Source organism: Recurvomyces mirabilis, assembly GCF_035927965.1.
Source record: "Recurvomyces mirabilis strain CCFEE 5264 chromosome Unknown scaffold_12, whole genome shotgun sequence".
NCBI classification, from domain to species: domain Eukaryota; kingdom Fungi; phylum Ascomycota; class Dothideomycetes; order Mycosphaerellales; family Teratosphaeriaceae; genus Recurvomyces; species Recurvomyces mirabilis.
In genome coordinates, this window is record NW_027041946.1 from 215,813 (window position 1) to 240,380 (window position 24,568).

Here is a 24,568-nt window from a genome sequence, read left to right on the forward strand (position 1 = left end):
GCTATCGACGAGTCAGCAACAACCACTGGTCACTCTGACTTTTCCTACGTATGATATTTCATGTACTGTATGGCATACAGAGTCCAGGAAGGCCAACATACAAGCGTAACATTGCTCGAATCTTGGCCTACACTGGTCGGGGGCCGTTAGACCCTGCTGACTTTCTTATTGACCGTACACATCGGCCTTCGCTTCGTGGGATCTAAGGACGAACGACCTAAATGTATATGTTTTGCCATCGCTGGAGTACAAGCAGCTGTCGAAATGGCTCGTGGAGGACTGAAGAGTTGAAAGTAGTGCTGCATTCCATCTTGGCGTCCTCGTCTCGGCATTCGATGTTCAGCTCCGAGCCCATGATTATGGCCACATAGTCCCGCAACATCGTCACGCTTCCACAGTCACCAGCGCAGAGTGAAAGGGAGTGTAGGATCAGTTGAAGGGCGCGTGTCTGTAGATCAAAGCGAAAAGCTTAGAAGCAGACACATGTTATACATAGAAGGGTTGAGAACTTTCTCAAACCATGAACATACACGCTAGATCCACATCGCCATCGTCCCGCCCCATCCTGCCCAACCCACTGCAATCCCCTTCGTCCACCCCAAAACCAACCAAGAATCATGGAATATCGAACAACCCCTTCAAATGTTTAGCAATCAGCCCCCACTCATCCTTATCCACCTCATCCCGGTAGAACTCCTTCAAACAATCAATACTCGCCCTGCTGATCTGCGAGTACAACGTATCCTTCTCCTCCAACTGCCGACCATACATAGGCTGATTCGCGCCTTCGATCTTGATAGCCACGGAAGGCGAGCCCTTCTTGCAGATCGGGAGGTCCTTGTGGTCGCGTTGGATGGAGACACTATGGAAGAGAATGGGTCAGCAAGTGAATAGGGCATGGAAAGGAAGAAAACTCACACTCGCCCCAAGCTTACAACATCTTTAACATTAGTGACTGGGTTCATCTTGACAGCCGCCAGCGGCGTTCCCATCCTCAGATTTCCCTCGACAACATCCACTCCAATAACAATCGGATCCTTCTTATTAAACACCGCCACTGGCCTCAACACACATGGGAAGACAGCAAGCATCTTACTTTCCTCCTTCTTCTGCTCCCGCAAGACTTCCATATGCTTGGTGAACTCATCAAACAGATGATAAATAATCTCCGCCGTCATGATTTTCACTCCCATTTGATCCGCCAGCTCATGAGCATCTTTGTCGACTTTGACGTCGAAACAAAGCATGACCGCATACTCCTTGGCCTTTTCCAGCATAGTAGACGCGGTAATGACATCCCGCTTGTGAACAGGGCCAATGGAAATATTAGACACCGGGATCTTGCTCACACGCAAGAACTCAAGCAAGGCTTCTAGTGATCCTAGGGTGGAGGCCTGGACCGTGACGCCGCGACCGGTGCGAGAGATACGGGACATCAAATTCTCCAGATCGCCCATGACATCGTCCTCCAACTCCTCAATCTCGTCCTCGTCGTCCTTATTCTTCGCCACCAATAACCTCGATCCCGCAATCGCGTTATCGAGTCCATTCGCCGTGATCTTGACGCCCAACGCAGCTTTCACAGTCTTGTTGTGGACGTACGTGGACTTGACCCTCAATTCCTTCATCTCGGCCGGGGTAAGCAAAGCGCGCACTTGCGTGACAATCGGCCCATCAGTACCACAGAGCACGATTGTGTCACCCTCGTGCAAGACACCGTTACTCAACACCACATCGATCGTCGTGCCTAACCCCTCGATGACCTTCACTTCCAAAACCGTGCATTCCACCTCACTTAAGTACATCAACTGCCTTGTCATACGCTCCTGCGTTAGGGTAACCAGCAATTTCAGCATATCCGGAATTCCCTCGCCCGTATGCGCCGACGTCGGAACAAGAGAGACGTACTTAGCCATACTTTTGTTCTCATAAAACAACTCAGCGTTGAATCCTTGCTCACTAAACGCCAGTTTAGTCTTCTCCAGCCGATCCCGGAACTCGGCCTGAACACTTTTGCTCTGCAGACCCAGGGACTCCCGGAAACCATTGTTGGCGATGGGTTTCCAGTTATAGAGACGGTCGATCTTGTTTAAGGCGACGATAAACGGGGTTTTGCGATCGCGGAGCAACTTCATGGATTCGAGGGTTTGGGGTTCCAGGCCATGCATTATGTCTACGACCAGGATGGCGATGTTACATAGCGAAGATCCACGACTGCGGAGGTTGGTGAAAGACTCGTGGCCGGGCGTATCGATGACCAGGAGACCAGGGACCTTGAATTCGAAAGCACCATCCGGGTTGACGACCGCGGTCTTCTTCTTCAGGGCGTCGACTGGGAAGTATGTAGCACCTATCTGTTGGGTAATACCACCTGCTTCTCCTTCCTGTACATTCGTCTGTCGGACCTTGTCGAGAAGCTTTGTCTTGCCAGTATCGACATGGCCGAGGATACAGCAGATAGGCGAGCGCAGGTCATCTGATGACGCGGCGGCACGGGCAGCTTCTTGATCGGCCTTGCGTCTATCGGCGGCTTGTTGTCGCTTGAGAGCAGCCTGCTTCTGCGCCACCGTCTCCTCCTCAGACTCTGATTCGTCGTCCGAGTCTTCTTCACTGTCGCTATCGCTGTCTTCAGCATTCTTGCCGTTCGCAACTTGAGCCTTGGCCCCAGCAGCACCAGCCTGTACAGCCTTGCCATTTGGTGCCTCAGCCTTGACCACCCCATCTTCCTCTCCATCCACCTCCTCCTCATCCTTCTCAGCCATAGCCTCCCAATCATCGAGATCCTCCTCATCTTCCGCCTTCTTCGCCTCCGCATCCCTTCTAGCCTTCTCGGTAGCTTCAGCAGCCAACTTCTCCTGCTCCTCATGCAACTTCAACTCCTCCATCTTCTTTCTCGCCTCTTCCTCCTCGCGTTCCTGCTGCGCTTTACGCTCCGCCGCCTCCTTCCTCGGATCCTTCTTCTTCCTATCATCCTTCTTGCTTTTCTTCGCCTCGTGCTCGCCGTCCTCAGCAGTCGCACCACTCATCCCAGCTACTTTCGCCGAACCAGACTCGAGCATCTGCTGTAGACGAAGCTTCTGCTGTGCTTCATCTTTGCGCTGCTTCTCGGTCTTGTACGTGCCTTCCTTCTTCATCTGCTCAACCTTGGCCTTCTCCTTGGCTTTCTTGGCAGCTTTCTGCTCTGCTGTCTTCCTTTCATCTTCCTCCTCTCGCTTACGCTCCTCTTCTTCACGTTGCTTTTCCTTAGCCGCAGTACGAGCCTTCTCCTCTTCCGCTTTACGAAGATCCTCCTGCTGCTTCTGAAGTGCCGCCAACGCAGCCGGAATCTTCTTCTTCTTACCACCAGTCGCAGGAGCCTCAAGAACAGCTTCCGGTGCCGCCTCGATAACCTTCGGCTCATCTTTGACCGGTACAGGCGCAGACTTCTTCTTCAAAGCCGCCTGCTCCTTCTTCCGCTGCTTCTCGCGCTCCTTCTTCTCCTTCTCCTTCTGTGCCTTGGTCTTGACACCACCGCCCTCGTCGTCTTCACCATCCTCAACGGGCTCAACGGGCTCAGCAGACTCAGCAAGCTTAGCCTTCCCACCTTGCTGCTTACCGCCTTTCCCACCCTTCTTACCCTTAGTTGGCGCATCGTACAAATCCTCCTCGTCGTCCATGTTTGCTTCCACAGGAGCCTTAGCACTGAGATCTACGACCTCCTCCGCCGCTTCACCTGCATTCTCTCCATCCTGTGGCGGATCCTCGCCATCCAAGAAGTCGTTCTCGACAGCCTTACCCTTCTTCTTCCTCCTCTCCCGATTCTTCTTCATAGCAGCCATTAAGCCGCCGCCACCACCGGCATTATCTTCATTCTCCTCAGCATCCTTGGCAGCATCCGCAGCCTTGGCTTCCGCCTCAGCTTGTGCAATGGGATCAATTGACTCCCCCAGACCTTCGTCCCAGTCATCGCCGCCTTTCTTGCCTTTCTTGCCTTTGGGTGCCATAGTGATGTGCTATATGTGATTACTGGTCTGATTTAGTGGAAGATGGATTCTTATATTGAGTAACTAGACGGATGCTCCTTCAGCTATTCGTCAAATGCGGTTGGCACAAGTGGCCACCTGCGTGGTCGGGAGGTGGTTCGGGATTGAGGTGGAAAGATCGCGCTTTCATACTACCACGAGGAGGCAGTATGGCTGATTATTAGAGAGCACACTGTCCACCGATGCTAAGAGGTGTGGCAAAAGTGTCTGTATTGAGAGTCCTGGTGAGCACTGGGCAGAAGAGTGATCGAAGGTGGGATGTGAAATTAAAGTGTTGGTGGGGCACGCATGACGCAGAGTCTCTCTCTCGTATTCGATGTGAAAGGGCATTTGGCACGCAGAGGATGATCACCGTTCACTAGATTAGTATGAGTAATGTAAGTCATGGTCAGGGCAAATACGTATCACGGCTGTCCGAGTGGATATAGGCACGAACTCACAGTATGAGTCACGCGGCGAATGTGGAAACACACGCAGTCCTAGACATCGAACATCGTATGCTTGAGGTAGTAGTATACAGGCAGCCATTAATCCCAGCTCTAGAAGCCGAGAAGCGTAGCCACAGTCTCGCCCGCGTCACCAGCAGGATCCATCTTGCCACCTGAAGCCTCCTTGCCTCCTTTCACAGCTGGGCTGTTATGGGCGAAGAAAAGGACTTTGATCGCAATGGCAAAGCCTGCGTGGAGCGCCAGAACCACAATGAGTAGAGCGCGGGAAGTCTTTGCGTCTGTTGCTGAGACGACTGGGTATCTGTAGAAATTGTAAGCTCAGCTGTCGTGTCCACAGGGGGTATGGCACTTACAGATTCCGAAACAGGAACGTAGCAGAGAGTGCAAATCCCACGCCCACAAACGCATAGTTAAGAGCTATTACCAAATCAAGTCAGCAGATCCCGGATCCACCATGTGTGAGAAGCACTTACCAGTAAGCGGACTCCAACTAACGAGCGCAACAACCACCCAAATCAAATTCCCATACCCATAAAGACACAAACACTCCATCAAATTTGCCCCTTCACTTCCCCTCCACTTCAGAATCGCCCACAATCCAAGAGGTATGAAAGCAGTATACCCATACACCAACCCCGCCGCCCCAGACAACAACTTAAAATCGTAAGCAAAATGCCCCTTTCCCGTGCTCGCAAGATAGGAGCTTATCGTCCCTGTCAAGAAAAGTATCACCACAACGGTTGTAGCTATCCAGAAGGGACCATAGAGGTCCGGGTTTCCTTCTAGGATGTCGAGGAAATTCTGCTTGGGAAAGAGAGCGCTGCGGCTGCGGTGCAGGATTTGGGAGGTGTCCACATCGAAGAATTGTTGGTAGAAAGATAGGGACCAGAGGTAGCGTTTTGAGTTGCTTTGGGGACCGCCGCGGGAGCTGGTGTTCGGGGTGGGGAGGAAGGAGGTTTGGTCTGGGGGAAGGGGCTTGTTGCGGCCGCCTGAGGGGGTTTGGTCGAAAGCTGGAAGTTGATGTTAGTATGAGCTAGAGTTGGGTAGTACCCTCCGCGTATGGCTTGCGTACTCGAGTTGTGGAATTCCAGGTCGTCGTTCAGGTCGGTATGGCCGAGATCTCCCTATATCTCATTTAGCTTCTACCGCCTAGAAGCATATTGTCATGCCTCCTCGTACCTCCGCATCCACATCGACGACCACATCATATCCTTGCCTTCCTGCCATTGTATCCTGTCACCGTCCTTTGGCGTTGTGTCTAATGGTTGATCGCATGTGACAAGTAGGCAGGCAGCAAAGTGCGCTTGAACGACGCGTGACGCATCCGATGTTTAGCCGGCAAGGCTGACATGCACAACACTTACTCCATCCACATTTGCATCAACATTCGTATCAAATCAACCAACGAGAACATCACATCTCTGATAGGGCCATATGTTACTTCAACTAGGTGACTTCTCATAGACAAGATATTCCCTCCCCTAGGTCTCATCATCTTCACCAAGCTCCATCTCAGCCATCGAATCTGCAGGCGTCTCAGCAACACGATACACCAACTTCACCGCCCTAACTTTCTCATCTCTCATATCCAGCATCCCCTGCAAAGCACCTTCCAACCCCTTCTCACCCACCCTCTCCGGATGCGTCTTTAACAACCCCTCCCTCAACAATCCCTCAACTAATCCCATCCACTTTTTCCCAAACTCCAAATCCGCCGGTACTGCAGAGACCTCTGAGCCGAAATACGACATATCTTCGCCGAAGATGGTATACATCATCGTCACCACCACCTTCACATTCACACTCTTTTGCTCCTCAAAAGCAGCTGGTGGACCGATGATAGTTGCGTACCGCTTTCCTTCGATCTCAGTCCGGGAGCTCATGACCTTGGCGCAAACAGCCGCGGATTCTTCGGAACCGATTGCGTCGAAGATCAGCCTGAGGGAGTTCTCGGTGAATCGATTAATCTGCTGACCGATACCCGGAATGCTGTAATCGAAGATCTCATCTGCTCCCAAGCTCTTGACGAAGGAGAAGTTCGCCGGGCTACAGGTCGTCAGGACACGACAGCCGCTCAGCTTCGCGAATTGGATGGCTAGGGAGCCCGTGGCTGTGGAACCACTATAGACAAGCACCCACTCTCCCGTGCCCTGTTTTCCGAGCTCCCCACCCTCCGCCGACGGCGAAGGCAAGGGCAGCATCAGTCCTTGCTGGAACAACCCCTGCCCAACCGTCGCCACACCAAGCGGAAACGTTGCCGCTTTCTCAAAGGACATTTCGTCCGGGATCTTCACCACCAAATCCCCCTTTGCAAGACAGTACTCTGCGAAACAGCCCTCGCCAGTCTTACCACCATGCACCGCCCCCGCCACCCTATTTCCAACTTCCAAAGCCTTCGTAACTCCGGAGCCGATGGCGACCACGGTTCCAGCGAAGTCGCAGCCAGCGATCGAGTTGGGCTGGGAGATGGAGAAGGCGATGTGTTTCCAGTCTGTGGGATTTAGGGCTATGGTTGCAACGCGGACGAGAATATCCGTTGGTTTTGTCAGGGTTGGGATCGCCAGGGTGGAGAGGTGGGCTTTGGTGCGCGTAGCTGTTATTGCTTTCATTGTTGCGGGAAGGGAAGACATTGTTGCTCTCGGTCGTATTCGTTGAGAGTTGTGGGGAGTCGAGTCGAGCTATATATACGATATCGTTTTGAGTAGCTGGTATACCTAATCTGCGTCTAAATTGTTGCCTGATGGTTTTGTGGGTATAAGGCACCGATATTCTGGGTTTCAAACGCCTACATGCTGGCACCTAACAAGGATGACTGAGATAGCTAAGCAAAGCTTGGGTAGCTTGGTCAGGCAACCTGCGGTACACATCTAACGATGAATAGCAGTCTGGAATGTACTCAGCCTGATGAGGCAGGTGCTAAGATAAGCGAGAGCACTGACAACAGGCAGGCTGTTAGACAAATACACATTTGAGCATGATATCGTCCTTGACGAGTAAGGAAAGAGGGAAATGGTCATAAAATCCATAGCTACGTAGATGTGGCAGACAAACACCGAGGAAGAAGCCATATATTCCGCCGCTCGACATGCTTCGTGCTGTTCGTCAGCCAACAACCCAGATCATGCTTGCTATGCATCTCGCCATCTCAGCTGTTATCGTTCGATTAAGGCGAGTCGCCACAGTGCCCTTTGCTCCACAACCGCATTGCCATCCTTCAAGACGTGGAAGCCTTGCATGAAACCTTGTGCTTCTTCCAGTGCTTCTTCTGGCACTCCTGACTGCAGTACTTCTGAGCCTTGCACTTCGCACAAGCCATGAGCGCCATGCAATCCGTGCCCGGCCTGCTTCCACACCCGTCGCAAAAGTCAGATCCGTACTCGGTTGTGTTGTCGTGGCTCTGCTTGGATGCCCTTGGTGGGAAACTCGACGGATTGTTCAGGAAGAAAGAGGATAATGGATTGCCTGGCTCAGCGACGTTGATGAGGCCTCCTGCACCACCCATCAACGGCGCCATGTGCATCATGTCGTTCAGGTCAGCGGAGTCAAAATCGTACGGCTCGCCATCGACATAGCCTTCTGGACCCCACAGAGCTTTCTTCATCTGAGTGATGGCATCCGCGTGGAGGTCATCCTTCTTTGGCGCGGTCATCAAGCCGACCTTGTTGTACGTAGCCTTCAGCTTAGTGATGACCGCATCCGGGAGCGTACAGCCCAGAGTCATAGCACAGGCACAAAGCAAGACACACTGATAGCCTTTGCGATGATAGGCTTCGTAATCGCGCGAACTCTTCTCCGGACTGGCCTCCACCTTCTTGAGCATTTCTTCGAGCTTGCCAGAGTCGAGGTGGGCGCGGACATGATCCACAGCAGCTTCACCAGAGCAGAGGCCGGCGTAGATGGAGAGAAAGATCGACTTGCTCAAATCAGGGTCACCGTGGCCATCTCCACGTGTGAACTGAGCTTTCACGGCTGGATCATTAGTCGCGTGCTTGATGAGTTTTTCTTCGAGGTGATCGATGCCGAACTTGTGGTTGAAGTCGTCTACGATGTCGTAATCGTGGTCGGCCTGTAGGAGACCGTAGCCTCATGCACCCAGGTTGCTGAGAGTCGCGTAGACCGAGGCCTGGATGATGATTTGGGTTGCTTCGGTTCCGTGATGTTGAGTGGTGAGTGTACCCAGCAACAAATCCAAGTTTCGAACGAGCGGTCAGTAGTTGTTCGACCTTCGGCGTAGTGACGTTGTTGAGAAGCAGACAGCCGTGCTCGCGTATGCGACGCGTTGAATTAACATGACCTGTTACTTATCGTGTAACGTGAGCGTCCCCAATGAGTAAGCTCTGACGTCGAAGTCAAGCTCATATGCAATCTAATGATCCTGTATAGCTCCATAAGCAGCCCAGAAGGCATCCTGATAAGGCAGACAATATTTTCATTAGTCGAAGACTGACCTTCCAGAAAGGACGACATGTCACGGAGCATCGGTGGCGTGAGCGGCAAAGTGTGTCCCATCAGATTGCTCTCGTTCTTGCCTGATCTTGCTCAATACTGGATGGATTGCGAAAGCCTGGTCATATCGCCGAGGATTGGAAATGAAAGACATCGACGACCCCCACACTGTGATTGTAACCTACCTCACTCTTTCCCAGTCATGCTAGCGCCCTCCAGAACAGTGTTCGAACATGCATGAAAGTGACCTCCTCGAGCAGAACGGACGGTCCTACGAGAGACGCACTCTCACTCGTTATCTTCAAGCCTGATCTGGCCTTCTCGACCACCCTGACCACTGGCGTCCTGCCCTGCATTGATATGGAACGTTAGTGACCATCAGTGGTAGCGTCGAAGTCTGAGACTAAAGCACGTACCGGGATTTGCTCGTTCGTAATCCAGGACCTTCAAAAACCAATACAGGCCTGTAGCAAGCACTGCACCCGCCGCAGGACCGGCCCAGTATATCCAGTGCTCGCTTGGGAAGCTGCCAAGAACGACGGCAGGCCCGAAAGATCTCGCGGGATTCAAGCTACCACCAGTGAACGGCACGCCAGATAGCTCGGCAATAAAGAGGCTCAAACCGATCCCGATGGGTGCTAGGAATGTTCCGGCATGCTTCTCGCCAGCCAGCATTTGAATCGTGACCAGGAGCTGGAAGCTCAACAACATCTCGATCAGAAAGCCTTGCCAGAGAGTTGCTCCGCCGCCAAGAGTGGTCTCCACTGCGAGTGGTCCTGGGAATATAGTATGTACGACCGCCGCAGCTGCGATTCCAGCTAAGACTTGCGATGCTGCTACGAGAATGCCACGGACCGGAGTCACGGCTCCAGCTAATATCATGCCAAGCGTGACCTAGCAGTATCAGTGTCCACCCGACAGTGAGTGAGGAACCACTTACAGCTGGATTGAACAGACCACCACTAACTCTGAACCAGACCCAAGCATTGACTGCGAGTGAGAAGCCAAAGGCGAGACTGATGTACTGGAGCCGAACAAGCTCATTGTCGTTCTCTGAGTGAGTGGTATTAGCTACCTGAGTTGCAGAGAATGCCTGCAGCACCTGTCAGTAGGACGCATGGCAGTGGATCTTTCGTTACATCTGTCGTACGAAGAATAGGAAGAAGAAAGTGCCGATGAACTCGCCACAACATGCTACAAAGTGGTTCCTGGCGGTGTCGTTCAGCCGATCTGCAAATGGCAGCCGCTGTGTGCTTGCCTGTCGTTCGGTGTCCTGGAAAGGCGTCGAAGACTGGTTCTGCTGGTCCATGGCTGCCAGAGCTCGACTCTGCCCTTCACTAGTCAATATTGCTGGCAGGAGAGGACGGGAGTGGAATGAGAAGACGGCGAGTGCCAGCATCTTCACTATCGCAGAGTGGGACCACGAAGCCTATGTCGTCAGTTGACTGCTTTTTGCTCCATCTTCTGCAGGTACACGGCTTGCAACACAGGCATGGAGCGGGGCATGCTGGATGACGAGAAGCAGTACTCTCATGTACAGCAGAAATTCGTTCAGCGGTCTCCGGTAATCAGCATGTCAACCACCGAGGAAATCATCAAGATACTGCACACATTCGCACGTTGTCAATGGATGAAGTTCGAGCGAAGGATGAAGAGGGAAACACACTTTCGACTTCAGCCATCTTGATTTCCATCACAACTTCCCGATCTGGACTAGTGGACATATGCGCGCGAGGATTGGTAGATCTGTGCTGTGACGTTCTACCAACATACTTAGAGTCTCCCAATAATGATAGCTCTACCGTTTGCCAAGTTTACACGCAGACCTGTAGCGAAGGTAGAGTCAAGGTTCCTCGGACTTTGCTACGGGAAGACGAGGAGCTCGACACGATGATGGTTGAGGCACTGTTGGCCACAGGCGACGGGAGAGATAGTCTTCAATCGTAGGTTTATGGACCAATGCACTCCCAGCTCTAACATCAGGTGGTATCTCTGCTTCGTCCACCGTGTGCGATTGCGAGCATCTTACCGATCTATTCAGGCATTGCACAACTCATACACGGCCCTGCTGCTCGAACGAATGCCACAGATGCTCTTCTGGAGACACACTCCCATGCATGCCGCAGTCTTGACGCTGGACTTGGTCGCCAGGAACAGATATTGTTCGATCAGCGCACTATCGTTCAACATATTTTTGGTCACCTTGTCCCAGAATGTTGCATTGAGGGGTGCGGTTGCCGGCCATGTACAATTAGAATCATACGTTTGACGAATATCGTACTCGAACTCCCAAACAGGCTCCGGTGACCAAGCAAGACTGTTGCTGATGTTGGCGAAGTGGACTTGTCCGTTGACGACTGAGAATGTCTCAGCATCGACTTCGTACATGGACCAGCCGGCATTGTAGTTGGTCAGTGGCACGATTGAGGGGCCTATATAGGCCACAGCAAGGGGTGAGTTGTAGTCGAGGCTGGTATAATTCCTGACTACCCTGGATGAGTTCGCGGTAGCGGAGCTGGAAGCAAAATCGTAGTATAGCTGCTTTCCATCCTGCACGTTATGATCATACCGGTCAGCGGACGAGTGGAAACATCTTAATAGCCGGTAGCTTTGAAGTTCTTACCTGATGCGTGTGGCCGAAAAATACTCCTGCAATGGTGGCTGGACTGAAACGAGCAACGATACTATGAAAGAGCGCAGACGGGTTGCCGATAGCGGAAGAGCCACCTGATGGGACATGTCCAATGATCCAAGCGCGTTGGTTCCTTGCCTCAGCGGCGAGGAGTTCTGTGGTCAGGAAGCGCAAGATGCCGCTCTTATCCGGATTTGTATAATTATAGTACTAGGTAGAAGTCAGGTATGGTCTTGCATATACGAGCTGGCTATCGCTCACATTGAAGATGTTAGGCGTATACCAGAAGTCGCTGTTGATGGAGATGACTCGGAGTCCATCTTTGGTAGTGTGGGCATAAGCGCCGTAATGACTGGCAGCATACTGTGCTTCGTTTCCATCGATCCATCCTGCTTGCTGCCACAGCGAAGATAGAAGATCGTAATTCCATGAGAACGTGTTCGGCGCAGAATCGTTGCGGAAGCTGTTAGGTGTGTTGAAGCCAGAGGGCCACGAGTCATGGTTACCGAGAGTGCTGTAGACTGGGACGTCGCCGAGCTGAGCCTTGAAAGTCTGGTAGGCAATTGTCTCTTCGTAAGTACTCAGTGCTCGGCTTTCTTGATCCGTCTGATCATGGGACACGATATCGCCTGTGAAGATTGCAAAAGACACAGTGGACAGATCAACAGTGCGTCGCATGTCGGCAAATGCAGAGAGAGCCAAGTCAGGTGGTGAGTCGCACAAGAAGTCACCAAAGCGAGAAACCGGAAGCGACGGGTCCGTTACATTCGTGTGTAGGGCTGCATTCTTCGAATCAGAGCGGCAGCACAAACCAGTGGTACAGTTTGCTTCGGAACCGATGTCGAATCGTGGGTCCACTAGAGGCGAGATCAGCGATGCTGCCCTAAGCTCATGGTAAGAAGGGAACCGTACTGTGCCAGTCCGAGAAGTGTAGCACGTTGGCCGTCTTGCCCGACGGCGGCGGAGCAGCAGTCTTATTGACCGGCTTCGGATGAAACCAGTCGTTCTCATCGACGGCAGTGATTGGTGGTGCTTTGCACAGACTGAACTCATAAAAGCAGAACGCCTGCATGTCGCCAGTCGCAGCGCTCATTTTACGCAGCAGCTGTGAAAAGTATGGACCTAGCCCTCCAATCCCGGAGAAGTAAGAAGAGCAAGTGCTAGGAGCGACAAGATCTAATGACAGGAGTAAGGAGTTGGGATTGTATAGAAAGTGATGGTCTCTCGTGGTGCTTACTGGTCAAGTCCAGGGTTTGGCAAACTTCGATCATGATACCAGTAAGCACACCCTGAGACAAGCTCAGTGAAGCGATATGTAAGACCTCTAAGCTTGAAGTGCAGATTGAGCATGTATCAGTACTAAGCTTGCCGGAACCGATGGCCACCATCTCCTGCACGATAGCGTTCATTGCCTCGTACGATGTCAGATTCGCCAGAGGTACAGGTAGCGGCGAGATAATATCAATACCAGGAACTGGTCCGGTACCATTGTAGTACAAGACTGGACCTCCAAGGTTCGGAAGGGTGTTTCTGGGATACTGGTCGAGAGGTGAAGTGCGGCGCTGTAGGTCATGGCCAACAACCTGGGAGACGAGAAAGCCCAGTGCGAGGATGTGTGCCATATGAGATGCCCTCATGGTCAGCATTAGTGAGGATGATGGTCGACCATAACTTCATGAAGAAATCTTGGGCTTCATATACCACTACTCACGCCATTGTCGACCTGCCTAATATGACGAGCTTCGCGTCGTCACTACGAGACCTGCCATCTGCTCGGCCCACTTCATGAGCTCTACCGTCGTCTGTACAGACAAGTTGTAGGTGAGTTTCTTCCCACGTGCATACCCCACGTGGCTGCACGTCGGCGTCATCGCACATGGATGCTTGGCTCGTCCTGCGATCTTGTATAACAACCTAGTGGGGTGTCTGATTTCCGGATCGAAAGGACAGTTGATAACCAGCTGTAGGCATCGTAAAATAGTTCTCAGCCAGGGCTTGACCATCCAGGACCCATTAGCGGCTCCCAGTCCACGATCGCACCACCCATTAACTGGTTGCCGATCGAACTTAGCTGCGGAGCCGCTGATGCACCTGGCTCTCTTCGCAATATCAGATGGAGTCGGGTCATTGTCCATATACGCCTTGAGTCTGCTAGAGCATTTGAAGACGGAGTACTGGTTTCAAGAGCAGCCCAGATCGCGATCAGCGCGTGGAGAAAAGCCATTGTACCAAAGTCGCCTTGCTCAGCCGCATACGACCAGGACATTATGATGTTCTTGATGATACGACTCTGCTCTATTTCCAGCGAAGACCGGTCAAGACACGACATGCCGTCGACTCCATTCGTCACCAGCCTCAGAGCCAAATTGACAAGCATCAGTCGTCCTTGCCAGTAGAGCACCGCTGCTGTAACATCGTGGCCAGAGCGATAATGAAAAACGACCGAGGTCACTGTGCTGTCCAATAATTCACTTGACTTAGTGATCTTGACGGAATGTAGCACATCAGTCTCCGCTTCACTGTCCTTTAAGTGATTGAACTTGTCAGCGAGTTCTGAGGTTAGACATGACTGATCGCTGTGGTCCGTGATGTTTTCTTGCCTGACCAGTGCAATCAGGCGAGGCAGGCAAGTCAAGAGTTGTAAGCCAAGCTTGCGTAAACGCGAGACAGCACCAGACAAGACCTGACGAAATGAAGGTTCCAGAGTTTGCCAGCGATCACTCTCATAAGGTGAAGGGACACCTTTTGCGCAGGGAATTCTGAATGTCTCGTCCCACATACAGTGTAGCAGGGCCCGCACGATATCGCTCGTGGTCTCTGCGCCAGGCCTGTCCAAGAGTAGATTCGTGACGCCAGACCAGTGTAACCGATGGGCTTGCCAGTCATTGCGCATTAGAATTTCATAGTGCCCAAGCATGGCTATTGCTATAATCGTCCAGTCAGACCGACGCCGCCTGGGATCAGCAAAGTCTGACCTGATAAGCTGCAGCGTTCTTCCGTAACTTTTGATGGCCGCATGTCTCGCCGTCGTATGAGTGCTGTCGCGGAACACTTGCTGGGCATGGCCTAAGGCATCAGCGGCACTATCGAAGGTGGGATCGTGGCCTAGACGTGCTGGCACGTGGGCAAACCAGCAATAGCGAAGTGTAAGATCCTCGGCAACCAGGCATAAACGCTTCTGTAATGCCAATTCTTCGTTCCCGAATTCTCGAGGTATCTGTTGTACTGCCACCTTGCTTACGAGATGTCTAAGAGCGCGACGAGGTGAGCAAGATTTGCAAGGATAGCGTCTTCTCGTGGTTGTCCAGCAGTCCTGGCATCGCACGCCAAAGTTAGCCATACCATTCATGTCGTCCAATCAGCGCATCGGAGTGGCTTGACTTGTTTGCTGCAGCATGCGTCTGCCACGCGAACATACTAAGAATGATGATGGTCTCAGGGATGCTCCACGATCTGCCATCTCCTTGTCGATCGGCTCAAAGATAAGAGCCAAGCCAAGAAATCAGCCGCATCTTGGCGGCATCGATGGAAACGACGAGTCGACAACGTCCGTCGTGACTATCATGGTCCAGGTGTCAACTTGTTCAGCGCCGGACGAGCTCGCCTACAGACCAGCGTAGGGTCCCCATTGATCACTTGAGGCTTCGATAAGATGCGAACACGAAAGCCATGGCAGACGACTGAGCTGCGGAGCACGCTAACAATAATGTGGAGCTCTCGCGTGGACACCATTTCGACTTTCGATGACCAGTAGTTTTGGTCAGCATAATTGTTCATCGAAGGCAATCGCTGCTAGCAAAGTGTTGCAACCTCAGCCTACATGGACGATGCTAGAATTCGACTCGATGTACACTCATCCACTTCTCGGCAAGCTCAAAGGCAGCATCATCAACAATAAACTTCTCAGATTAAGCAATATCCCATACGGACAAGTCAGTCAGCGATTCAGTCGCTCAACAGTGCTATCTGAAGCACTTGCTACAGCAGATGGGAAGCCTTATGATGCAACAAGAGTTCTTCCTGCAAGCATACAGCCACTAGACTCTGCGAGCATAGACAGCAAAGGCAATCAATTCCCTCTGGACGGAGTGAGAGACTTTCAAGAGCCACAGACCGAGGATTGCCTCAACCTGAACATTACTCTACCAGCGGATACCACACCGACCGCCTCATTACCAGTAATCGTCTTTGTTCATGGCGGCGCTTACTTCCTCGGCTCTGGAGGTCGTCCTTATTATGAACCAGCCAATTTCTGCCTTCAAGCTCTTAAAAATGAACAACCACATATCTTTGTGTCCATCAACTATCGCCTCGGTGCTCTAGGATTCTTCCATGCCGTCACCAAGGAGGATGGCCTTATGCCGCCGAACAATGGACTGCACGATCAGCTGACGGCTTTTGAATGGCTCCAGCACAATCTTCCAGGTTTTGGTGGCGATATCAGTAATATCACAGCGCTCGGCCAGTCAGCTGGTGGAATGAGCCTCACGATACACAACCTGTCAGGTCAAGACAACTTGTGGCGTCGAAGTATTCAGTTGTCTGGCTCGCTAGTGACTATGCCATTCAAGACATCGGGTGGTCTATCGAATGTTGTGTCCAGAGCTCGCGATGATGACGGCAACGGAACGAACCTGAGCCTGGACGATGTTGTTCGACAGCTCATCTCACGACCAGTAGACAGAATCAGAGATCTAGTTTTCGTCGGCGCTCCATGTGCGTCCAGCGAAGCAGCAAAGGAGCTGTTTCCATATCGTGACATGCTTAGTATGAGACTCATGCGAGATCGTGCACCTGGGTCGGAGAACTTGGAGTCGCAGATTGTGGGATCATGTACGTATGATGGAGGCATATCATACAACATGCTTTCCAGCAACCCAAATCGCAAAGATCATGCGAATACCTTCATTGGCATTGTGCGACAAAGACTGCCTGAAAGAGGGCAAGAGCTGCTCGAGCTCTACGATATCAAAGCCGATCAGGACGACGATGTGGCGTTGAGAAAGATCTGCCAATTCGAAAGTGATATTGGCTTCTTCGCTGCTTCTCTCGCTCAAGCTCAAGGGTGGGTGGGTAGAAGCTACCTCTTGCTCTTCGATCTTGGGAACCCATTCGATGGGCCATTGCCTGTGTGCCAGTACACGACACATACCTGGGACATCGTATCGCTTCTAGGTGCCTATGAAGATCGACTGGATGACCGATACAAGGAGGTTATATCCAACTTCCGAGACAAGATACTGCGGTACGCAATCGATGGCACACCTCCCTGGGATGTCTGGGATCCAGACAAAGGATATGCGCTTTTGGTTAATGCAGGCGGCGTCAGGGTTGTCGGAAAGGACGAGTACATGGCACCTGATAGTAGACGAGGGAGACTTTTCTCTTTAGCCGATAGGGTCGATGGTGACTTGGGCTGTGATATTCTATGGGACAATGTCTGTCGATCCTTTTTAATGTGGAGTGGTTGAGCCTTGTCACCCGTACAGTACGTCGGCCTTCCGTCCAAGAAATGAGCATTTCGAAGCTAACCCGATAACATCGGCATACACGACTTTGTCCTGAAGGTATCCGCCTCCATCCAAGTCGACTACAATTTGTTGATCTAGGGACTATTCAATCTCTAGCCCCGAGCTAGGATGCCATAGTGTGTTGTGCGCTTCATCGTTAGCACCGTCTCCTGACAGAAGTCTGAATCACCTTTCGACAACCAAAGCCGGGGCCCCAGGCACTGATTAATACCTTCAACACACTTGTGACACCGCAATAAACGTCCGAGACACTAAAATATATGGTTGCTACCACGAGGTAGTTCCTTAGAGCGTATTGGGTCGTTGTTCATATAGCCTAACATGTCACGAGCGGAACTTCGGCTATCATCCGAAGTACGGCTAGCTATTGCTGTATAGTCCAGGATTGCAAGACTAGCACGGAAGCATATTTGAAATAAGGGTCATGAGATGTGCAGACAGGAACCAGTGTCGCTGGCCTGGACTTAGGCATCTGCGTGCCATGAGGAGCGTGACACATATGCAAAGGATCAAGACATTCGCTGGCTAAATTCTCGGGTCGCAACTCTCCTTGTACCTGACAGTTCGCCAAAGTCTACAGCGACAATGCCATGGTCACAAGGTCTAGACTTGGAAAAGGTAGAGCGTGAAGTCGGCAGCTCGGGGCCGACTTAATCTATTTGCTACTCCCGCTGAATGGCTGTCACAATCTCACGATCCTGTGCAACGATCAATCATAATAACTCTGTCCAGAACAAGCACACTACAAGAGGCTTGTAATTTGGCTCGGCTATCAACATTAGCCATGAGAAGATATAAAACAAGGAGCATGTTTCGCCCTTGTGGACGATTCCAACCACTTTCGTTTCACACCTAACACATCAAGCCGTTCTTTATCTCCATTCCCACCACTTCTCTCTTCAGCCATCATGGTCTTCTTTGCCACTGCGCTGGTCGCAGCCGTTGCTGCTGTCGGCACCATTGCTGCCCCAACTGAAGCTCCAGCCAAGCTCGCTAAGCGTAATAGCCCAAACAGCTCGGGCACCAACAATGGATTCTACTATCAATTTTGTATGCAGGCGATCAATGTCTACCAGTGAAACGACAACTAATCAGAGCTCAAGGGGACGACGGCACTGCCGGCAATACTATCTACACGAACAAGGCTGCCGGCGAGTATTCTGTGCAATGGACCAACGTTGGTGATATGACATCGGGCAAGGGCTGGCAACAAGCGACGCCAAGGAATATCTCGTTCCAGGGCACTGTCAGCGCCAGTGGAAACTTCTACCTTGCTGTGTATACCTGGTCGACCTCTGGCGAGAACTACGTAAGCCGTCGTATTACCACATGGTAAAGACATGCCTTCTGACATGATCGCAGATCCTCGAGAACTTTGGCTCATACAATCCATGCAACGATGGCACGACTGTTGGCTCAATCACCTCAGATGGCAGTAGCTACCAGATCTGCACTGTGAATCGTGGCAACAACTACATCCAGAACTGGTCTATCCGTCAGAACAAGCGCTCGTTGGGTGTGGTCACAACGGCCAACCACTACAACGCCTACGCTGCTCACGGCCTGAACCACAACCCACTCAGCGCCGCTGCATATCAGATCGTCTCCACTGAAGGCTTCGGCAGCACGGGATCCGCTGATATCACTGTCTCCGATGCCGGCAACGGAGGAAGCTCTGGGACCAGTCCTTCATCAACAGCCTCATCTTCCAAGCCTACTTCGACTGCTCCTACGTCTTCTGTACCCACTTCTTCTGCACCTGCGAGCAGCAGCCCCACTGGTTCTTGTTCTGCCATATACGGCCAGGTAAGTGTCACATGTCTAAACGCAAATCCGAACCATCATGTGCTCGTACTAATACTATTCGCAGTGCGGTGGCCAGGGCTGGAATGGCCCGACCTGCTGTCAGTCCGGGAGTACTTGCAAGGTTGGCAACTCATACTATTCGCAGTGCTTGTAGAAACTCGTCTATGCTATGAGTTGAACGTCTTCGCTCCGCCAAACAGTTACGTACGAAATAGATAGTATGGCAGAAATTACATCTACAATGTTGTTCTGGCAAGCTTGACGTGCAAGCCGTCATGGCTGCTCTATCTCTGCTGGAAACACGTTTTCACGATCCACTGAAGTCCTCGATGATCAATCAACACGCTGCTTGACTTATGCATCAGCATCAGAAGCTCATACTACTTCGTGGCCTGGAGGCTACGTCAATCCTGATGATCCAGCAGATCCAGGATCGGGTATCGAACATCACGAAGTAGGCGGCGGCGGCGGCAATAGCTCCATCTGGCCATACCAGATCTTCAAATCTGCACCATACAATCCACCAGTCTGGGAAATCAATGCTACTGGAGAGCCTCTTGCGCCTGGACTTCTCTTCGTAACGCCTACTATCAGCATATCCAAGACGAATGTGCAGCAGCCGGCACAAATCTACCGAGATAATGGCCAGCTTGTGTGGTTTGGCCCGCCTGCAACGGCCAATAACTTCAAGTGGCAGATTTTCAACGATGAGCCGACTTTGACATTCTGGAGTGGTGTATCGAGCAATGGTGTCAATACAGGCCATGGATACGGCAATGTCACCTTCCTCGACACCAGCTATAATGTCAAGACTGTATTGGCACCTCACTTCAACCTGACAATACCCGGGAATTAGCCTTTCGAAAGCCAAGCTGATTTGCATGAGTCATATCTCACCGATCGCAACACAATCCTTGTCACTGCATACAACGCCACACAAACCGACTTGACCGCTATCAACGGCACGGCAGATGGCTGGGTCTTCGATTGTCTCTTCTTCGAGATCGATCCGAACACTGGTGAGATCCTGATCAGGTGGAGTGCGTTAGAAAATGTGCCTGTCACCGCCTCCCATCAACCATTAACCACCACTGGGACTGCCGAAAAGCCTGATGACTACTTCCACATCAATTCTGTTGCCAATCTTGGTGACCACTTTCTGGTCAACTCGCGACAAACTTGGACCATCTACTACCTCGACTCAACAGGCAAGATTGATTGGCGCTTTGCAGGAGACACGGGCGGTGACTTTAGTCCCCTACCAGCTGGAGGAAGTTTCAGGTGGCAGCATCACCCTCGAGCACATAACGTGAACAATGATAGCTTTGATATCTCATTGTTCAACAACAACAATCAGGCACTGGACAACAGCAGCTCGCATCCCACAGACACTCTTGTCTACCATCTTCCCTTGGTCCCGAGCAATGGTAGCTCCGCGATTTTGCGACGAAAGCTAGTGAACAACCCACCCCTGTTCGCGGACAGTCACGGCTCCTACCAGCCAAACCTCTTCAATCGCAATCAGCTCGCCACATTTGGCCAGCTACCTATCGTTCGAGAATATGGGCCTGCAACAGACGGGAGTCATGTCCGCTGGACTGGTCGAGCGGGCCACGACAGCGAAGTGCAAATCTACCGCGGTTTCAAAGAAGAGTGGCATGCCATACCGGCCACGACCTTGCCGAGTCTTGTTGTGCTCCTACGTGGCGACGGAGCTGCGCGTACTACGGTTATGTGAGTTGGAATGGTGTCACGGATGTAGATGGGTGGAACGTCTATCTTGGCAGTAACTCCAGTATGCTTGAGAAGGTCGGTGCGACGGGCCACCAAGGATTCGAGACTCGGTTTGATGTTGCCTCGTGGGCAAAGTATGTTCAGGTGGGTGCTGTTATACATGGCAGTGAGGTCAAGAGGTCATCAGTAGTAAGCTTATAATCGTAGTCTCGATATGTGGGAGCGCTGTATAGCATGGTGGCGAAGAGGTTCTCGTCCACTATCCTTGTGACCCAAAACGTGAATCTCCTCATCAGATACGTATGATTCTCCATCTCCCGGGCTACTACCTCAAGAACCAGCTCCGCCGTCTTCAGGTCGAACTCTTGAGCCCACTTCTGGAATGCCGTGTCGAGCTCAAGTGAGCTCTCTGACGGCTACAGTCATGTCAGCATGCACTCGAGACCGCGACCTCAGATGTCGCCGTTCACACCTTCTCTGCCCGCTAAATTCCAACGCCTGTTTTCCCGCGGTAGTCAGTGCCTGGACGAGGCATAAAACGAGACCATTAACATGTACACCAGATGTTGCACTACGTAAGGTGTGGATGGTGAAATTCTGATCATTATTGAGAACTTGCTAGGTAGGTGCTCATCTGATTTCAAAAATCTCGGCTTGCACCCGTGGCCCATGCTGCGGTAGAGCAGTTTCATTCTGCCATTCGATAGCCTCGCCATCCATCATTCCATGTATGTAAGCCTCACCAATCAGAGTGTAGAAGTATTTCGGCGGCTTGATTTCCGCATTAGAATCCTCGGGCTTCGGCGCTGGTTTGACTGGACGGGACTGCTTGCGAACGTGGCCATTGCCCGCTATATCTGGCTCCTTTGGCTGCGTTACATGAGCCTCCGCTGCTGTGGTGTCGGAGTGGACATTCGCAATGCTATGACTGTTGGTCCCGTTGCCTTCCGCAGAATTATCTGTTCCACCATGGGGAGCCTCCAGAATGTCATGCTGTGCATCCGAAGCATCCCTTTGTAGCTGCCTATCGAGTAGATCGCTCTTGATTACGACAAGTGATGCAATAAAAAGCACGAGCACTTGTTGTAAATCCAGAACGCCAGGTGGGAACATTTCTGGAAAGAGCAAGGCGATAGCTGCAAAGATTAAGCAGAAGATCGTCGGAGACACTCGCAGCGCGATCGAGCCCAAGACACTAGCTGCGACCAGTGAGCCAACAGACATGATTGTGGCGAGCGACGTATTTTCGACGAACTGCGACGAGGCATCGTAGATGATGTGTGTGCCGGCGATGGCGGTGACGATATAAGCGACCATGGGCTCGCCAAGCAACAGCGCCGCAAGCAAGGCAAAAGCCGGTAGGCTTATCAGCCGTAGGATGGCTGGCCGATCGACAAGCTGAGTCCGGATCCTGTCCAAGGTGGCGTGTGGCTGCATGTGGTCGCCAACGACATCTGCAGGACGATCGAGCTCCCGAGCATCTGAGGCTCCTGCCACCGTCTGCACTGGATCGGCGAGATCATGAATGATGCTTACTCCCGGCTCATCGGGTACACGATGGTCTCGCAGGGTATCAACGTCAGTCGTGCCTTCGCCAGCATTATTGGTTGGAGACTGGCCACCGGCTGGCGCAGTGTCTGAAGCTTCATGTGCTGGAAGCTCCGCTTGGCCTAGAACCGACTCGTTGCCATGATCAGCTCCACGCCGTGTCCGACGACGCTTGAAGATTCGCTCGAGCAAAGGGCGGACTCTGACAAGGCGCTCACGATGATCCGCTTCATCTTGCAATTTCTCCTTGTCAATAGCGTCTGAGCTTTTCTGTGCACTTCTGCGCATAATAACAGGGACGCTGCAGCCATAAAGAATGCAAACGACATCATCAGGCTCCACATCTGAGTTGGCAAGTCCCAGCATTCTACGGCCTGTCTCAATCAAGCATCTCTCATATATGGTGGCTTTGACACGTAGCATGGCTTTGGCAACCAACTCTGCTCCGCCTTCTCTGGATATCGACTCGGTATCGTAGCTAGTATCCTCAGGATTGTACTCGAAGGCCGCGAGTAATGCTGATGCATAGAATGGGGGCGGATTACGACCTTCACTGTCGCGATTGGCTACTAATGTCTTCCATACAGTGTCCCAGTCATGAGCTACACGATCCTTCCATCGCGTAGTCCACCGGCCGGGTATGTTGCCCATGATTGCGGGGCCCTCGACCACGGAGATCGTGTCTAGGATGAAGCCTTCCGCAAACAGACTGAAGTGGTCGGATCGTTTGCGGAAGCGTACTTTGTTCCTGTCGTAAGCTCGAGTGCCAGCTGCACAATAGCTCGTCTGTCTTGATCCTGGTGCTCCGACAAAAGACTCGCCTTTTTGGCGCTCCACAGAGTGGATAAAAATCTGATCACTTGAGCCGGTGTCTTCAAGCGTCTGTCTTCGGCGGAGCAATGGCTGGAAGGGCAAGTGCTTGGCATTTGGGATCCACGATGGTAGGCGTATCTCTACATCAACGTTTCCCGACTCCCGAAATTGCGTCATGGCATCTTTGTCGAAAGTATAGTTCTGGGACTCCTTGAACGTCCTGGCAAAAGGTCGTAGGATGACGTCAAGCGCACGTGTGGGATCGGCTTGCGATAGCGAGAAGGCGATGAATTGCTGATAGACATTAACAATTGGCTGCTTGTACTCAACGACGTAGCGTCTGCGCGTAGGGTTGGGGATCAGACGAGCAATAAGCTGTAATGATTTCTGCTGAGCTGGAGTCAGCTCTAGACCGTCGTTTCCATCCATCTGCGTCGCGATGCCTTCCAAGGATGGCTGAGTGTCTTTGGCCAAAGCCAACAGTGCATATATGATGTCGCGAGGTTCGCTGGTCTCCTGAGCAGCCAGCTTCGCCACTAATTCCTCCAGTGAAATAGATCGTTGATGGACTCCGGCTACGGTCTTGCGTAACAGACGGCTGGTAATATCCACAAGGATACTGGCGCCCGCATTGGGCACACTCTTGAAAGTGCTTCTATCTTCGGCAGCGCTGAGAGCCGTGTGGTCTGCGCGTGGTACAGCGGGTAGCCTTCTCGTGGCCATCTCGAGCTCGACGAAGATTGAAACCGCGGTTTCGAAGTCAGACCATCTAACCCAGTTCCGCCCGCAATGGATGGTCGCTTTCTTGGCGAGAGCGACCTCCTGGACAACCCATCTTCTTGAAAACCAGTCGCGTTTCATCAGCTCCAGTAGCGCCACCCACGATCCATGGTGACGTGCCGACCTCCACACCTCACCCAGCTTCCATGGTATTTTGAGCTCGTTCTTGACGAATCTCAATGCTTCCGTCGACTCTGCGGTGGCGACACCGAGCCAGATGCATACATTGTCAGCGTCTCCATATATTTCACTCATGCGAGGCACCTGTTGATTTCGCTCCTCGACATTATCTTGGTCGATGCAGAGTGAGTCTACCCAGAGATATCTGGATTTGTACTTGTCACGCAGGGAGTGCAGTGCATCGTACAGATGCTGCGACAATGGGAACTCGCGTGCTTCGTCCGCGACGTGGATTCGAATGTGACGGTCCTTCTTGTTCTCGCCCCAGTACCACGAGAGTGCGTCGTAACCTGGAAGGCCCTTGATAACTTTGGTAGCCTGTCCAGTGGCTGGGACATTGCTGGTAGGATCTGCATCACTCTGCGTGGTACTCCGCTTGAGTGACGGAAGCTCGATGATCTCGCAGTCAATGTCGACCTGACGTTCTGGCGCCGGCCATAGCCTCACGATGCGCGACCATTGTCTGTTTTGGAGTTTGTTGTAGCTATAGCTCTGAGGACCCCTCGACGTGGTCGGCGCGCGTGCACTCATGGGAGCCAAGGACAGCAGTGCTGCGGCAGGAGGGTGTGAAAAGAGCCAAGGCCAGTCTCAGACTGCCATGCATACTACTTGTACCACTCGGAAGTC

At 52.1% G+C, this 24,568-nt stretch overlaps 8 protein-coding genes across 8 annotated transcripts; 2 read left to right on the forward strand and 6 right to left on the reverse strand.

Annotated features, from left to right (window-relative positions):
• Positions 1 to 615: 615 nt before the first annotated feature.
• FUN12 (eukaryotic translation initiation factor 5B) lies at positions 616 to 3,983 on the reverse strand (the record flags this gene model as incomplete). The annotated part of the gene is made up of 2 exons (XM_064837795.1): positions 616 to 862; positions 919 to 3,983. The coding sequence occupies 2 exons, from the start codon at positions 3,981 to 3,983 to the stop codon at positions 616 to 618; spliced, it is 3,312 nt and encodes a 1,103-aa protein (XP_064694499.1).
• A 578-nt stretch (positions 3,984 to 4,561) lies between these two features.
• LTS14_005097 (uncharacterized protein) lies at positions 4,562 to 5,698 on the reverse strand (the record flags this gene model as incomplete). Its single annotated transcript, XM_064837796.1, has 5 exons — positions 4,562 to 4,772; positions 4,825 to 4,888; positions 4,945 to 5,481; positions 5,544 to 5,595; positions 5,651 to 5,698. The coding sequence occupies 5 exons, from the start codon at positions 5,696 to 5,698 to the stop codon at positions 4,562 to 4,564; spliced, it is 912 nt and encodes a 303-aa protein (XP_064694500.1).
• Positions 5,699 to 5,952: 254 nt separating this feature from the next.
• LTS14_005098 (uncharacterized protein) lies at positions 5,953 to 7,080 on the reverse strand (the record flags this gene model as incomplete). The annotated part of the gene is made up of 1 exon (XM_064837797.1): positions 5,953 to 7,080. The coding sequence occupies one exon, from the start codon at positions 7,078 to 7,080 to the stop codon at positions 5,953 to 5,955; it is 1,128 nt and encodes a 375-aa protein (XP_064694501.1).
• A 605-nt stretch (positions 7,081 to 7,685) lies between these two features.
• On the reverse strand, positions 7,686 to 10,226 carry AQY1_1 (Aquaporin-1; the record flags this gene model as incomplete). Its single annotated transcript, XM_064837798.1, has 4 exons — positions 7,686 to 8,512; positions 9,334 to 9,811; positions 9,858 to 10,010; positions 10,068 to 10,226. The coding sequence occupies 4 exons, from the start codon at positions 10,224 to 10,226 to the stop codon at positions 7,686 to 7,688; spliced, it is 1,617 nt and encodes a 538-aa protein (XP_064694502.1).
• Positions 10,227 to 10,954: 728 nt separating this feature from the next.
• Positions 10,955 to 13,186, reverse strand: LTS14_005100 (uncharacterized protein; the record flags this gene model as incomplete). Its single annotated transcript, XM_064837799.1, has 5 exons — positions 10,955 to 11,467; positions 11,541 to 11,759; positions 11,811 to 12,406; positions 12,462 to 12,725; positions 12,787 to 13,186. The coding sequence occupies 5 exons, from the start codon at positions 13,184 to 13,186 to the stop codon at positions 10,955 to 10,957; spliced, it is 1,992 nt and encodes a 663-aa protein (XP_064694503.1).
• A 2,190-nt stretch (positions 13,187 to 15,376) lies between these two features.
• On the forward strand, positions 15,377 to 17,065 carry LTS14_005101 (uncharacterized protein; the record flags this gene model as incomplete). Its single annotated transcript, XM_064837800.1, has 2 exons — positions 15,377 to 16,987; positions 17,039 to 17,065. 2 exons carry the CDS (start codon positions 15,377 to 15,379, stop codon positions 17,063 to 17,065), a joined length of 1,638 nt encoding a protein of 545 aa, XP_064694504.1.
• A 923-nt stretch (positions 17,066 to 17,988) lies between these two features.
• On the forward strand, positions 17,989 to 20,624 carry LTS14_005102 (uncharacterized protein; the record flags this gene model as incomplete). Its single annotated transcript, XM_064837801.1, has 6 exons — positions 17,989 to 18,130; positions 18,184 to 18,389; positions 18,443 to 18,886; positions 18,951 to 18,984; positions 19,252 to 19,700; positions 19,743 to 20,624. 6 exons carry the CDS (start codon positions 17,989 to 17,991, stop codon positions 20,622 to 20,624), a joined length of 2,157 nt encoding a protein of 718 aa, XP_064694505.1.
• Positions 20,625 to 21,250: 626 nt separating this feature from the next.
• Positions 21,251 to 24,472, reverse strand: LTS14_005103 (uncharacterized protein; the record flags this gene model as incomplete). Its single annotated transcript, XM_064837802.1, has 1 exon — positions 21,251 to 24,472. The coding sequence occupies one exon, from the start codon at positions 24,470 to 24,472 to the stop codon at positions 21,251 to 21,253; it is 3,222 nt and encodes a 1,073-aa protein (XP_064694506.1).
• Between the last annotated feature and the right edge of the window lie 96 nt (positions 24,473 to 24,568).